The sequence below is a fragment of the Periophthalmus magnuspinnatus genome, chromosome 11 (assembly GCF_009829125.3).
Source record: "Periophthalmus magnuspinnatus isolate fPerMag1 chromosome 11, fPerMag1.2.pri, whole genome shotgun sequence".
Lineage (NCBI taxonomy): Eukaryota > Metazoa > Chordata > Actinopteri > Gobiiformes > Gobiidae > Periophthalmus > Periophthalmus magnuspinnatus.
The window spans coordinates 11719768-11734362 of NC_047136.2; the positions used below are offsets into that span (position 1 = coordinate 11719768).

Consider the following 14595-nt stretch of genomic DNA (forward strand, 5'->3'; position numbering starts at 1 on the left):
GGGCCTGTTCAAACCCTCCTTACGTTTAGCTGTAAGATTCTGTGCAAAGCTCCGCCCACAAGCCCACGTCACCCACGCTCCCACATGACAATTCTCCATAAATATAGAAAAACATGATACAAAACTGTACACAGCAACTTGATAAAGCCTGATGTGATGTGCAGTTGTTTTATTAGCAGGATGCACGCTGATTGTGTTGTGATGGCGCTCTGAAGGGGGAGTGCCTTAGTGCAGAGAGCAAAAGAAATAAAAATAAAAAATATCAATAAAAAAACAATAAAAAGTAACATGGTGATCTAAAGATGTTATGTGTTACCGTTTAATACCCCATACAAGTAACGTGACCCCTCTTATAACTTATGGCATTTGTTTCTATGACAACGATCAAATTAAATTGACCCACCCAGCAACACTCTCACACTTCTTTAATAGCGATTTTGGCACCTATTGATGTTAACTCAGCGCCTTGCTATCCCTGTAAATCTTTTAGCAAATAAAATTATATATTTTTAAGGTTTTATTTCTTTAAAATGTTAAAATTAAAATGCCATTGTGAATTAGGTCATCTCACATCATACTAGTCCTTCCTGTTACGATTGTGAAAAAGGGATGAATAAAAAATGTGTCTTCACAATTTGACGTACTTGTCAAAATCTCAAGTCAACAAACAGGAGACAAAACAGTCATTAGCACGAGCTACAAGTGCTTTCACCCCAAGGTACTTTGCACTTCTTATTGATACTTTGCAGCCGATGTCATCAACATTCCCTATGTGGGTGAAGCTAACCAGAGACACTGCTCTGCCTGAAGCTTTGTTACTCAAATTAGAGTTTAATCTGACCAGAAAGAGCTGGCTTAGTTGAAACTACAACAGGTGAGCTGATTTTATCCCTCTCAAATAACATTACAGTCACAAACTCAGATACATGCTCAGAGAGAATAGAAATAGCCTATATAATTACAAATGCAACGCTGAAATCCTGCTGGGTGAAAATTACTATGCACCAAACATTTGTGTTGAGGGATTGGGGACAGTTTTGACACGCTGTTCCTCTATCGTCCCCATCTTTTCCTATTAATTGGTGTCATCAATCGAATGTACAAAGAGATAGTTATCCATATTAGCAGCAGATAGTAGGGGACAGAGGGGGGATTTTGTGCATGCACGTCCCAGCTTCGGACCTCCATCTCGGACTGAAGGATCAATAGTGTCGTCTCCCGTTGACCGATCACAGAGGATCAATGCGTGGAGGAAAGGCCGAAATGTCACGCGCTCCATAATTAAGATCTTCGTTAAGTTAACTGACTGTCACTGAGGGCGCCACATCATCACCTCTGTCTGCGCACACATATACTTTCACTGCATGTACTGGGCTAGTTATCCATGGCCTCGTTAGTCAGACCGATATAACTTTACGAAGATTGGAACGAGATCCCTGAGTTGAAATACGCCCCAGTACGCAACTTTTTAGCCAGAAATAGACTCAAATAAAAGTCTTTATTGTTCAACCTGATCCTCAATATTCTAAGTAAGTTGTCTTTTAACAGGTTTAACTAATATTGTTTGAAAGGATGATTTTGAAATGATGGTGCAGTATCCATGGAAACACGTATCAATTGGCGATATAACAATAAACCTGCTTAACTGAATTTCATTGTCTCATATTGAGGTGTGATAAGAATCTTAGCTTTTATTAATGCATATATCACTATTGTTGTTTTTATTGCACTGAAAATCCTAACTGTGAGCGGGCTTGCATTTCCGCAAACCTGACTCTTCTTTGGCTTTCCATGGGAATGTTGTTCATCTTCCACAGTATGGCATAAAACTTATCTATAACCATAATGTTCCATAATGTTCCGAAGCATGGTTTTAACTACCTGCCGTACCCGTAAAAAGATATTTAGTATTACTCTTTAACTTCTTTTAATACAAGATACAGTGAGCGATGAACAGTGAATAAACTGCATTTTGTTGCCTTTTTATTGAGGTTCTTTTATCACTGTTTCACTCAACTTTTCAACATTTTCTGACAATTTTTGTACATTTAAAATTCAAGGTGTTTCTACTGAAAAGCAGTTCATAAATAATTCAACTTTTTCATTTTGCCTCTGGTTATCATGCCACTGGAATAAAAATAAAACCAAAAAGCACATCAGCTTGTTAGTATGGAATAATTCACTCTTGATTGATCTACTATTTTCTCTGTCCATATTAACTGAATTCCCAATATGGACTTTATATCAAATAAAATAAAAAGTGCGCCAAAATTTTGATCTCGGCAAAGGGAAATTGTTTATCTAGCCAGGTACTTAAAGGTACACTATGTAACTCCACATGCTTGTCTCCATGGGGATGTTAGTCCTTTGTTTGAATGTTCCACAGTATGCCATTAAATGTATCCCCATGGAGACAAGCAGGGAACACCACCAGCTCAAGTTACAGTCAGAGTCTTTGTACAAATACATCTTTTCCCTAGGTATTATTGAGCATGAAACCATCTGCAATTGAATAAATGTAAGATTTTAATGCCATACTGTGGAACATTCCAGGCAAAGCCATAACATCTCCATTGAGACATGCAAGTGGCGGACCTCTCACCAGAAAAGTTACATACTGCAGTAAGATGCATATGGTGTCTCATAATAGATTGATTGAATATCATTGTAAAATGTACTTTGGCAAAATTACCCCAAAAACGTCATTATTTTTAGTGGACCTATGATTGCGGTTTGAGAATATCTCCTCCGTAATAAATACACAGCAGTCTAAGAAAGCAGTGTCCCTAGTGGCCTGTTATATTTTTGCACTTCTAGACTTGGATTTAAATAAACTTTACAGATCCACAAGGGAAATCACTCGGGTGCACACAAAACTCTCTTAGAAAATAAGCAATTATAGTTAAAATATAGTTGTAATGAAACAGGGCAGAATAAATACTAGACAATAATAATAGAAAAACCCAAAACAAGATTTCCGTTGTGGCCTGGCGGAGCATTCTGGCCTTAATGTAAATTCATGGCTTCTCTCTATGGTACCCAAACATAAGCCTACAGTACTATAGTGTCATTTTGGGTCACCACATCTACTTCTAGCTCATTTTTACAATTTAAAATTGACCCTACATGGTAAACGTATTATATAAATATATTATATTTATATAAACTATCACTATAATATATTGAAATATGTGTGTGTGTGTGTGTGTGGGGGGGTGTGTGTGTGTGTGTATACACACACACACACACACACACACACACACACACACACATATATATATATATATATATATATATATATATATATATATATATATATATATATATATATATATACACACACACACACATAGATTAATTTTCAGATTTGATATTATATTTAATATTAATATTCAGATTTAAAAAAGAATAGACATAGCAGCATAATGTCATATCTGCTGCTTGTGATGAAGCACAAAGCATAAACTGAAACTAGAAAAGCCTAGGTAAGATTTTTTGTAAAATTTTAAATCTAATGATGTTAACTATGTTTTAGAGAAATGAGTAGTAAAATATGCACTTTAATTTATGTTAAGGTAAAGTTTTTTTTGGGCTAAAGTTAAATCAGTGTAATGTCCATCCCAGAAATGAAATTTGTGTTTTGTTTATTTTTTTACATACCCCACTTTGCCTCTCCACAATGCCCCTGTGTGGGGTGCTTGGAACCTACCTGCCCCTCTGTCTGTCACTGCACTTGGACGGTGCCCGTTGCTGTAATCCAGATTAGCCGACGAGCGTTAATCTTATCACAGGCCCAATCCCGTGTGGGTGTGATGTGTGCTTTTCCTGGTTTTGTGCGATAGGGGGAGAAGAAGGAGGAATGCTAGACAGTGGAGGGATTATAGACTGAGAGAGACAGTGAATATAATATCAAACATATCTATGTCAGTGAGAAGCAAAAAAGAGGGAAAGGAAACTCGAGACTGTGAAGTTGTAGTGTACAAGCAAGATGTCTGACTATAATATGTTATTATAAACAGAGGAGGCTACAGGCTACACCAGGGGTTTGAAATTATGTGCAAAACTAAAATGAGCTAAATGTGAATAAATCTGGTCAAACCCATAACTGAAGCTGTCATCTGGTTTTGGACTAAACACGGTCTAAACCAGGACTAAAGCAGGTTCACATAAGAAACTAGTTCTTAACTGGACTAAAGCCATGGCTGAACCTTAGACTTGATTCCAGGGCTGAACTAGATCTATTCACGGGTTTCAACTTCATGTTATGTGCAACATTTTGAGGACCCTTGTTTTCCATTCAAATGATATAATATTTAGTTTCAAATTGTTAATCGTTATGGCAACAGTCCTACAAACATCTGGACTAAATCAGATCTAAACCAATATTAAAACTGGTCTGCTCTAGTATACAAGTCAGGTTAAAACCAGGACTGAAAGTTTGAAAAAGAAAGAGCCAAATATAAACAAGAACTAAAAACAGATGTAACCTATGAACCAAGTTAGACCCTCTTTACCAGGTCTAAACTTGACTCTCAAATTGTTGTGTTGAGTGTTATATTTTTGCACCTCTATACATAGACTTGGACTGTGTTCATATTTGTTGTGGTTGGTCGTTTACTCCTGCCATATACCTGGGCTGGTACTGTTCTAGTTTTGGTACAGTCCTGGTCTAGTCCATATTTAGTCCCAGTTTAGTCCCAGTTTAGTCGCTATTTTGATAAGAATGTGGGTGTGAAAGTGTGAACGCACTCTAAAATAAACCCCACCGATCCATAAGGGAAACACAAAACTAGGAAAAACAGTTAAAGTAGCATGTCATAATAAATACTTAAAGGAACTGTGTGCATCCTGCACTCTTAGTTTTAAAACCCACAAATGAACCTGGGTTGCCAGTGCCCAAACTTGCAGATAAAAGACACATACACATTTTTTTCATTCTCAGTACACGGGTAGCATACTGTAGCAGCTGATGCACTGATTAATGTTTGGCTGCAGGTGCTGGGATTTAGATAGTGAGAATTCAGATCAGAGAGAGTCCTTTTAGGTTTAAACCAGCTGGAATTCAGCATTGAATCTGGCAACCCAAATGAGAGTGTCATGTGAGGCTTATTCTCTTAATCATCTTGAGAACCAGAACACCAAATATAAACAACCTGGCCATCATGCCCAGTGTTATTGTAATGAAGAATAAATCAGCATTACTATTGTTATGAGTAAAATCTGTATTTGATTTGAACATTTCTACCTCATATCAGGGGACACAGACAGGTCATGTTTATAGAATTTAAAATCTAAATCTTATATGCAGTTCCTTTAACATCATAAATGCAGTTCATGTCCTGCTTTATTTATTTAGATTCCCTTAATGATCTTGAATTCAAAGTTTGTATCACTGATTAGTCCTGGTTTAGATCTGCTTCAGTTTGTCTCCTCATCATTTCTTCACACTCCTCTTTCACACAAGCTCCCGTGAATCCAGGCGCTGTAAATTGGGCAGAGGTGGGACTTGTAGTGCTTTTTATAGCAGTATTTCTTGTTTTCCTTGTGCAACTATCATCAATTTGGGTCTTTAGAATAGTTAAAGATTAATTGAGTTAAGTCAGGCTTTACAATAAACCACACTCAAACGAAAATTGCAGTTTGAATGGGCACAAATCTCCAACAATTTCTGCAGTATGAACTAAATGTCTCTGTGTTTCCATGGAGTCTTGTATTGTACAAAACTTGCTAACCATTTTTAGACCTCTTCATAAATTCTGAAATGGATGGGTTTTTGTGTTTAGATTAGCAGTTTATATTTTTTCTAACCCTTTTAAATGTCAGTGTTCCTGTGTGAAATCTTGATTTAAAAATACCAATACATTTGTTTTTGTTTTTTTTAAACATAGTTCTTGGATTGAATGTAATTTTCAAGCTACATGTTTGTTTCAGTCCTTGTTCTTTCTGTTTTCTTTCTATTGATCATGCTATTAGGTTTGCTTTTTTTCTCTTTTATTTGGTGGCAAACAAAACAAAGTGAAGGAAAGAAATGGTGTTTGTTGATGGATTTGCACAGTCCAGGGATGTCCATATGGTCCCCCCTATCCACCAGATGTGCCACAAGATGCTAGACTTGAAAGACTGTCCATTGAAAGACATGGTAATATTTGATTTAAATTGACAAAATATTTGAAATATGATTGTATTTATTGAACCTCTGCATTTTATATGTGTCAATTAGCGCTGAATAATTTGTGAAAAATATCTAATCCTGATTTTCTGATAGCGATTACGATTAGATTTACAATATATATTTCAATAATACAATTTTGTTCAAAGTTCACATTTTAAAAGGTCCAGAAGAATTGACAAAATGAAATATGAAGTGGCAAACTACAATACAAAAATCTCATTTCAGCACATGTTTGTGCAGAGCTAAACTTCAGGGTGAGCAGTTTTTTGCAGAATAAGACAAAATATTTGGTTGTTTGTGCAGAAACTGTGGCACTTCAAAAATTGCACTTTGCGGTTGGTTAAAAGCGTCCATTGAAATTACAATGTCGATTCAGTAATCATTAATTGTGCTGCTCTATTGTCAGTGTTACAATAATTTAAATATATTTGTTCTTTCTTTCTCTCCAGATGAACCGCCCGATCCAGGTGAAGCCAGCAGACAGTGAGAGCAGAGGGGGTAAGCGCAGCCTTTCCTCTGTCAATACACCTGTTCAAACAACCACTTTATCATTACTCTGGCAACAATATCACTGTTACTACAATAGGTATAAAATACAGTATATCACAAAGGAGAAGGCGGTGTCCATGTACAAGATTCACAATTCAGTTATTTTGGTTCACCTTAAAAGTTACAGTTTTGTCCAGTTTAAGCCTTATTTATTCACTTATTCGGATAATGATTTAGTCCTGGTTTATTACTGAATTTCAGATTTATTTTATTATTATATTATTTATTTATTTATTTATTTTATTTAAAAATATATATTGAACTTGGTGTTTGCTTGTTACCTGGTTGCTGAGATGAGAAATTGCTCTACTTTATAAAGTTGAGTTATAGCCCTAGTTTCTTGCTATGGCACTGACAAAGTAGATTTTATGGATCAAATGCAGTGAATGAGTAAGTATAGCTTAATTAAGTTACAGGTCAGATCTGTGAAGAGGTGGTCCCACTGACAGTAATAATGTAGGATTTTCAGGTGATTTTGAACATCTGCAGTTCAGTAAATGCAAGATAGATACATTAATATAATACTGTGTAAAATTAACACTAAACCAAAACAATGACATCTCCATGAAGACAAGCCGTTGGTGAACCACCTTCAAAAAGGTACATAGTGTGTCTTTAAATAAAACAAAAACTTAAAGAGCAATGTCATGGTATGGTATAGATTCACATGTCAACGCTGAAGGATTCATCGTCCTTGTGGCGCGCTGACTTTGGAAAACTACAATTTCAGGCCTCAGTGCTTTAACGACCGGTGCAGATGGAGGATTTGTTACACTTTAACTATACCTGTATCACACACATCGACAGCTTGGCCTACATTCAAAACACTATCACTGAGCTCCTGTCCCATGGAGGCAGGGAGCCGCTCAACATGCTTACCCTGGTCATTTCAAGTTTTCAATTTTGGAGGGCCCATGTTACTCCATTTTGATCTATGTTATAATGTTGTTTCCTCATCAAAAACATACCTAGAGTTTGTTTCATTCACACATGTTTAACGCACAAACTCTGCATATTTAGGAGTTTTTCTCTCAAACAGAAAACACTCCACCTTGTGATGTCATGTGGTAATACAGGAAGTGCTCCACTGTGTTTTTAAACCCCATACAACTTCACTTGAATCATTTGGATAATTTCAGCCCCGGAATTTCCAATCTTTACTGAGCTAAAGGTAAAAGGAGCTGTTAACTTTAAAACTACCGCATCATGACATGACAAGGTGGAACAGAGCATTTTGAGTTTTGGAGATGTAGACAGACTAATAATAAAGGGTTACTCAAACGTGTATGAATGAAACAAAACAAAACACAACTCTGGGTATGTTTTTGAGGAGGTAACAACATTCTAACATGGTTTAACACTCACAAAAGTCAATTTTATGTAATATAGGACCTTTAAATAACATTTTTTAAAGGCATACATTTGTCAGGCATTGTAGTAGTAGTAGTGATAGTAGTGGTAGCAGTAATGGTAATAGTGGTGGTAGTGGTACATTACAAACATTGCTACATTTTATGAGCACATTTTTTGCCTTGTCAAATGTCGTGTGTTTATTTTCAAATGTTTTTCAGCGTAGGCAGCTGCTCACAGTGTGTAACAATTCACGGAAAAGGCAAATTAGATTTTCACAAACCAGGATTTATTATTCTGCCAAAACGCATCTGAAACAACAGCCCACAATGTCCTGTTTTACATAATCCATTGCATCTAATTGTGTATATCTCCTCTATTGGTTTTGTGACGGGCCTCTTTAGCTTGACGTTTTTTGGCTGCTGCTTTCAGGCCCATTATATGACATATAACAAAGAGATGTTTTGGGATAATTTTAACTGCAAAACAAGTTTATAATTTTATTTCATAAACACCAAAGAAATTATTATGGGATAAAGAGGCAGAGGAAGAAGTATAGAAAACTATAGAAAAGTAGATGAACTACAGCTAAACGAGGTCCAAACTAGGCCTAAACCAGGACTAAGCCACAAGTGAATCACAAAGGTTCCTGTCAACCACAAGTGAATTGAGAATTTCAGGTTAAAGTCATCTGGACCAAACCCCATGTTAAGGTCAAAACCAAGTCAAAACCAGGTCAACAGGTCTAAACCAGTTCTAAACCAGGACCAAATGTGAACTAAACTAGGTCTGAACTGGGACTAAACAGATTTAAACCACAACTGAATTGAACATATCAGGTTAAAGCCATTAGACCAGGGACCAAACCCCATCTTAAGGTCTAAACCAGGTCTAAACCAGGTCTAAAGCAGGTCTAAACCAGGTCTAAGCCAGGACTAAACCAGGCTAAACCAAATCTAAACTGGGACTAAATAGATCTTAAACTACAGCTGAATTGAACATATCAGGTTAAAGCCATTACACTAGACAAGGAACAAACCCCATCTTAAGGTCTAAAGTAGGACTAAGCCAGATCCAAACCAGATCTAAATCAGGTTTAAACATGCCTAAACCACAACTGAAGCGAGCATATTGGATTAGATTAGACAAGGACCAAACTCCATTTTAAGGACTAAACAAGATCTGAACCAGATCTGAACCAGGTCTGAATCAGGTCTCAACCAGAACTAAATCAACCTAAACCACATCTGAATTTAGCATATCTGTGTTGGTGGTTTGGTAGAATCACACAAAGCTTGCTGTCTGTCTCTGTAGCTGTTTTATGCTTTGGGGCAGAGCAGTAATGTCAAGTGAAAGCGTTTTGACTTGAATGGGTCTAAACGCGCAGAAACACGGCCTCCTGATGCTGCAGACAGGAACAGACGGAGCAGCCGATGAAAACATTCGGTGACAAACATTTGAGACACTGCCAAATGCTGTTTACTCCTGTCACCCGCCACACTGCACTCTGCTGATCAATGGAGGAACTGCAGTCTCAAAGCCATATTTTGTATAACTTTAGTTTTTTTTTTGGTTTAGTTTATCTATTTAATGAGACAGGGACAGTGCACATTATGCATTAACCTGAACTGGAATGATGGATTGTATCAGATTTTAACACCTAATTTTCACCTGTAGTCCCTGGGCAGGCTAATGTTATTGTTTGTAAAATTAAACAGTCAAAGAAGTGGCCTTTATTAGGTTTGTCTTTAGCTTTAGATATGGTTTATTCCTGATTTAGTTTTCTTTGTAAATCTGATTGTTTTCTGATAAAGGGTCTGGTAAATGGTTACATTTATATATAGCTCTTTTCCACCTTCAAAGCACTCAAAGCGGTTTACATCTAGGAATCACTCACCCATTCACACACACTCATACAACAGTATGCGCAAACATTGGGGGCAAGCGGGGTTAAGTGTCTCGCCCCACAACGACAGCTTTGGGTGTCAGGGGGACCAGTGATATTTATGCTGAGAGCAGGATTCGAACTGCCAACCTTCAGGTTAGAAGACACTCAAACAACTGAGCTACTGTCTGCTACCTGTTTGTCCTTATGAAAATGTTAAACTTTTGTCCAATATGCCCCACACTATGGCATTAAACTTTTCTATTTTGCTCATTTTTGCTCATATAATGCCTGATTTGATGCTTAATTGCAAAACATTTGAAAAAAAAACCTATATCTCATATTCTGTACATCATATCTTCTCCTGTGCTTTAATCTTGCACCATTTTCCAAACGTTATTCCTATTTTGTCTCTCTCTCTCTTGTCTGTCGTTGTGGTGCTCTCCTTCACCCTCAGAAGACAGGAAGTTGTTTGTCGGCATGTTGGGGAAGCAGCAGACAGACGCGGATGTGCGGAAGATGTTTGAGCCGTTTGGGAGCATAGAGGAATGCACGGTGCTGCGAGGCCCCGATGGCACTAGCAAAGGTAATACTGCTGACTCATGGTGCTTACCTACTGCCAATACATGCACTGCTAATACATCCAACAGTACATAAGATCTGAACACAAGGAAGAAGCAACAGGAGGAGACTTACTCTTGTTTAAATTGCAAATGATAAATTAGACTACACATTTCACTGATTATTGAAGCTCTACTCAAATAGATAACATATGTAAGATTTTATGAAACATCATGCCTTGTCATTTCTAGTTTTGTTATTTTGGTGAAGTTTATGATTTTACTTTCTCGTTGATCATGGGCAGCAGATATGACATATGTAGAGGTAATTCGATAACTGTTACCTAGCAACCATAATATTAACAAGGGCCAAAACCAAACAAAATAATGCAATAGTTATGATTTGAAAATTAAATATTAGTAACGACATGTTTATTTTGTGAAGTAACAGAAAAAGGCCTTCTTTGTGCGTTAATTCTCTTGCAGTTTGGATGGATTTGATGACATAGGTAGAGCTTCATTTTCGAACTCACTGCTACTTCCTTTATTTTTGTTTTCTACTTTTCTCCTCTTCTATTTACCCATTATTTATCAGGTACTATCCAACTAAAGCTGGTAATAATTTTGAAAATATATGAATCATTCAAATGCACTTTAGGTTTTATGCATGCAAATTCAAATAATAAACAAAAAAGGAAAACTGCTGATTCATGGTGATCACCTACTGTATGCACCGCTAATACATTCAACAGTACGTAAGATCTGAACACAGGGAGCAACAAGTGCAATCTTATACTTCTGTTTAGTGAAGTCTCTCTTTACAGGTAGATGGGCCAGTTGTATCAAAACAAATATGGCTGTTTATGACAAAAAAAAGGAAAAAAATATCACAGGAGACTGAACATTGTAGATTTCTGCAGGATCAGTGAGTGAAGCACTAAACTCTGTTAATCTGAGGTGAAAGAAATGGCATTTTCAAAATGATAGGTGACTAATGAGCCCCTTCGTTTCACAAGCATCACTGAAAAAAACAAATCTGACTGGACGATGATGTTTGATCCTGGCTGCAGATGTAGGGAGTGGCCAGGCTAATAATCCTCTGTATAAAAAATACAGAGAGATATAATTTGGGATTTACATAATAGATGCACACTACACTGCTAATACATCCAACAGTAAATAAGAAGAACATAAGATCTGAACACAGGAAGTAACAGGAGGAGGCTCGATCTTGTTTAAGTAGTGTGCATGCAACATTAAAGTACAAGAAGTAAACCTGCTGACTCATGGTGGTCATCTACTGCTAATACAAGCACAATACATAAGCTATGATCTCTTGAAGCAACAGGAAAAGATGGCCAAATAAGATGTAATTTAATTATTATATATATATATATATATATATATATATATATATATATATATATATATATATATATATATATATATATATATATATATATATATATATATATATATATATATATATATATATATATGAGAGATATGGATATATGTTATGTTATGATCCTGGTATTTTTCTTTCGCTATTGTGCCCGTAAATCAAGATATGAATATTTAAGGTTGCTCCCGCTAGCATTAGCAACAGGTTTGATTGACAGCGTTGCTAAGCGCCCGCTCCCTGCTAAACCCAGTGGTGTGACGGGAAGGGGCTTTACCTTCAATAACCCTGCTCTGGACTGGCTCTTTGGTTGTTATGAGACTTGTGGTTGGAATTCCAAATATAGAATTCAGCTCTAAATGTGCCCCATAACTGCTAGCCTCGATGAGCTTCATTTGACTGCAACTGAATGCTATGGGTGACATCACACTCCCTTAGTCCACTTCTTTATAATCTGTGCAGACAACATACAATTTTAATTTCATTACATTTTAACTAGTGTCCTGTCTATTTAGCAAGCCTAACAACATCTTCTCAGTATTTGTTTAGCTTATGAAGACATGATCAAACTACTATGATCTAGCCAGAGCTTACCAGTCCAGACCTCTGTAATGCACTCTCTGGCCACATCCCACATCTTACGGTACAGTACCGCTATAAAACTACATGCTCCTCTGTGCCTGGAAATATCCCCCATTGATTTCTCGCTGCCGAAACGCTAAACAGTAAACATACAAAAGTAAATACAACGTTGATTACCTCTGCTACAATCTCCCAACTTCTGCTTCCCGTAGCTGGAATGATTTAGGCCATAATTACATTCATATTATGGCTGTAAAACTGTCACTGCCGTTTATTCCCATGTCAAATATCACATGAATGTAAATTGCCTCCGCCACCAAGAAACAACGATGCTCGCGTGCCACTATTCGCCATGTAAATCAAAGCGCGGTGACAGTTCCAACACAGTTGCTAGAATTTTCTGCGTTTGTTGCATAGAGCATGACTAATAGCCCAATAGGTTTTATGGGTCAGGGCTAATGATGCATGAGCTGGTTTATGGTGTGTGATTGATGAAGCAATGAAAATATATTTAATGACACCAGTGTAACTGATGGAGCGGTGGCGCTGGGACCTAATGTATTTTTAAAGGGAGTTTCTGTGGTTTGTCTGCCTGCATGTGGGGGGTATTGTGGGTGCAGAAAAGTCCCGGTTTAGTTCTTGTTTATACATGGTTTAGTCCTGGTTTAGATCTGGATTGGTTCCTTGTAAGCTCCTCCAGTCCTTATATTGTTTTGTTGAATTTAGTCCTTACTTAAAAGGTAACTTAGGCCTGTTTTTTTTTTTACTTTGAATAACTATGGTTTAGAATGTGTTTAATCTTGATTTAGTCCTAGTTTAAAAGTGCACCATTTAACTTTTCTGGGGGAGGGTCTACCACTTTTTTGTCTCCATGGAGATTGTGTTGTTTTTAAAATCAACTAATTACATGAAGACAAGCAGCAGCTAACACTACCACGTCGAGTTACATGTCTGATCTGTGGAGAGGTGACCGTGTTCACAATACATATTCATGTTTTTCAAGATAGTCTTTAGTAATAAAAACACCCGTAATTTAATATCCATGGCAACAAGCTGGTGGCGGAGAGAGAAGTGCACCTTTAAGTCCTGGATGATTTGGATCTGCGTAAGACACCGGGTTAAATTATGATGTGATAATGATCACACATGTATATTATAATGATCATGACTCTAACTATGTAGCTAATGGGGCAATGGCTGTAAGACCAAATCTATTTCAAAGCATTTTCTCTGTGTAGGGTATTTCATTAATGTCATTCTATTTTATTTTGTGCAGGTTGTGCATTTGTAAAATTTCAGACCAACGCAGAGGCCCAAGCTGCCATCAATGCTCTACATGGGAGTCGCACTTTACCGGCAAGTCTTTCATTTTCCTAACCATTTTCTTTCTGGCTGTTTGGTTATATCTGTAGTTCCATCTAACAATTTCCTCTGCATCCTCTTCCCTCACACTTAACTTACTTCATATCCTCTTTCATTAAATCCATAAATCTCTTTGGTCTTCCTCTAGGCCTCCTGTCTGCAGTCTCTAACCTCTGCATCCTTTATATATTCACTTTCGCTTCTCTGCATGTGCCTAAAACATTGCTGTCGGCGATCTCTGATTTTAGCTCCAAAACATCAAATATTTACTCACTCTCTGAAGTACTCATTTCAAATCCTAGCTCTACCTAAACCACTCCTAAAGAGAGCATCAGCAGTAGGGCTCTGGACCGGGATGAATGATTTAGGAAAATATCAAATTGCAATTTTTCAGACAAGTTTGCAATTGAGATTAGATTGGTAATTAAATTCATATTCTTATTCATTATGCATGTGTTAAACAGGATCATTAAATATATGACCTGCTAGTCAAAAAAAAAAAAATACTATAATAATTTTGACATTCTATGTGGTTTATTTTTATGACCTCTTCAACTGTATTGCCCCTCCTGCCTCTGCCTCCTGTTTTATGTGCCATTGTCCCCCAAACCAAACAAAAAGGCTAGTTTTTCTTGTACACCTTTGTTTTTATTCTTGTTGATATTTCTCCCTTCAGCCCAAACTGCTTGCACTCGCCTCTTCACCTCTTTGCCAGAGTCCTCTTTTTCGCTGG

The 14595-nt window shown here is 37.0% G+C and overlaps 1 protein-coding gene across 2 annotated transcripts in view; it reads left to right on the forward strand.

Moving 5' to 3' along the window:
* celf3a (cugbp, Elav-like family member 3a) overlaps window positions 1–14595 on the forward strand; it is a 55081-nt gene that overhangs the window by 26784 nt on the left and 13702 nt on the right. The window contains exons 4-6 of one of the 2 annotated variants that reach the window (XM_033975203.2): window positions 6622–6670; window positions 10414–10542; window positions 13777–13856. In XM_033975203.2, coding sequence (XP_033831094.1) covers window positions 6622–6670; window positions 10414–10542; window positions 13777–13856 — 258 coding nt within the window. The remainder of the gene's footprint in view (window positions 1–6621; window positions 6671–10413; window positions 10543–13776; window positions 13857–14595) is intronic. The other variant, XM_033975204.2, reaches the window with a different exon arrangement.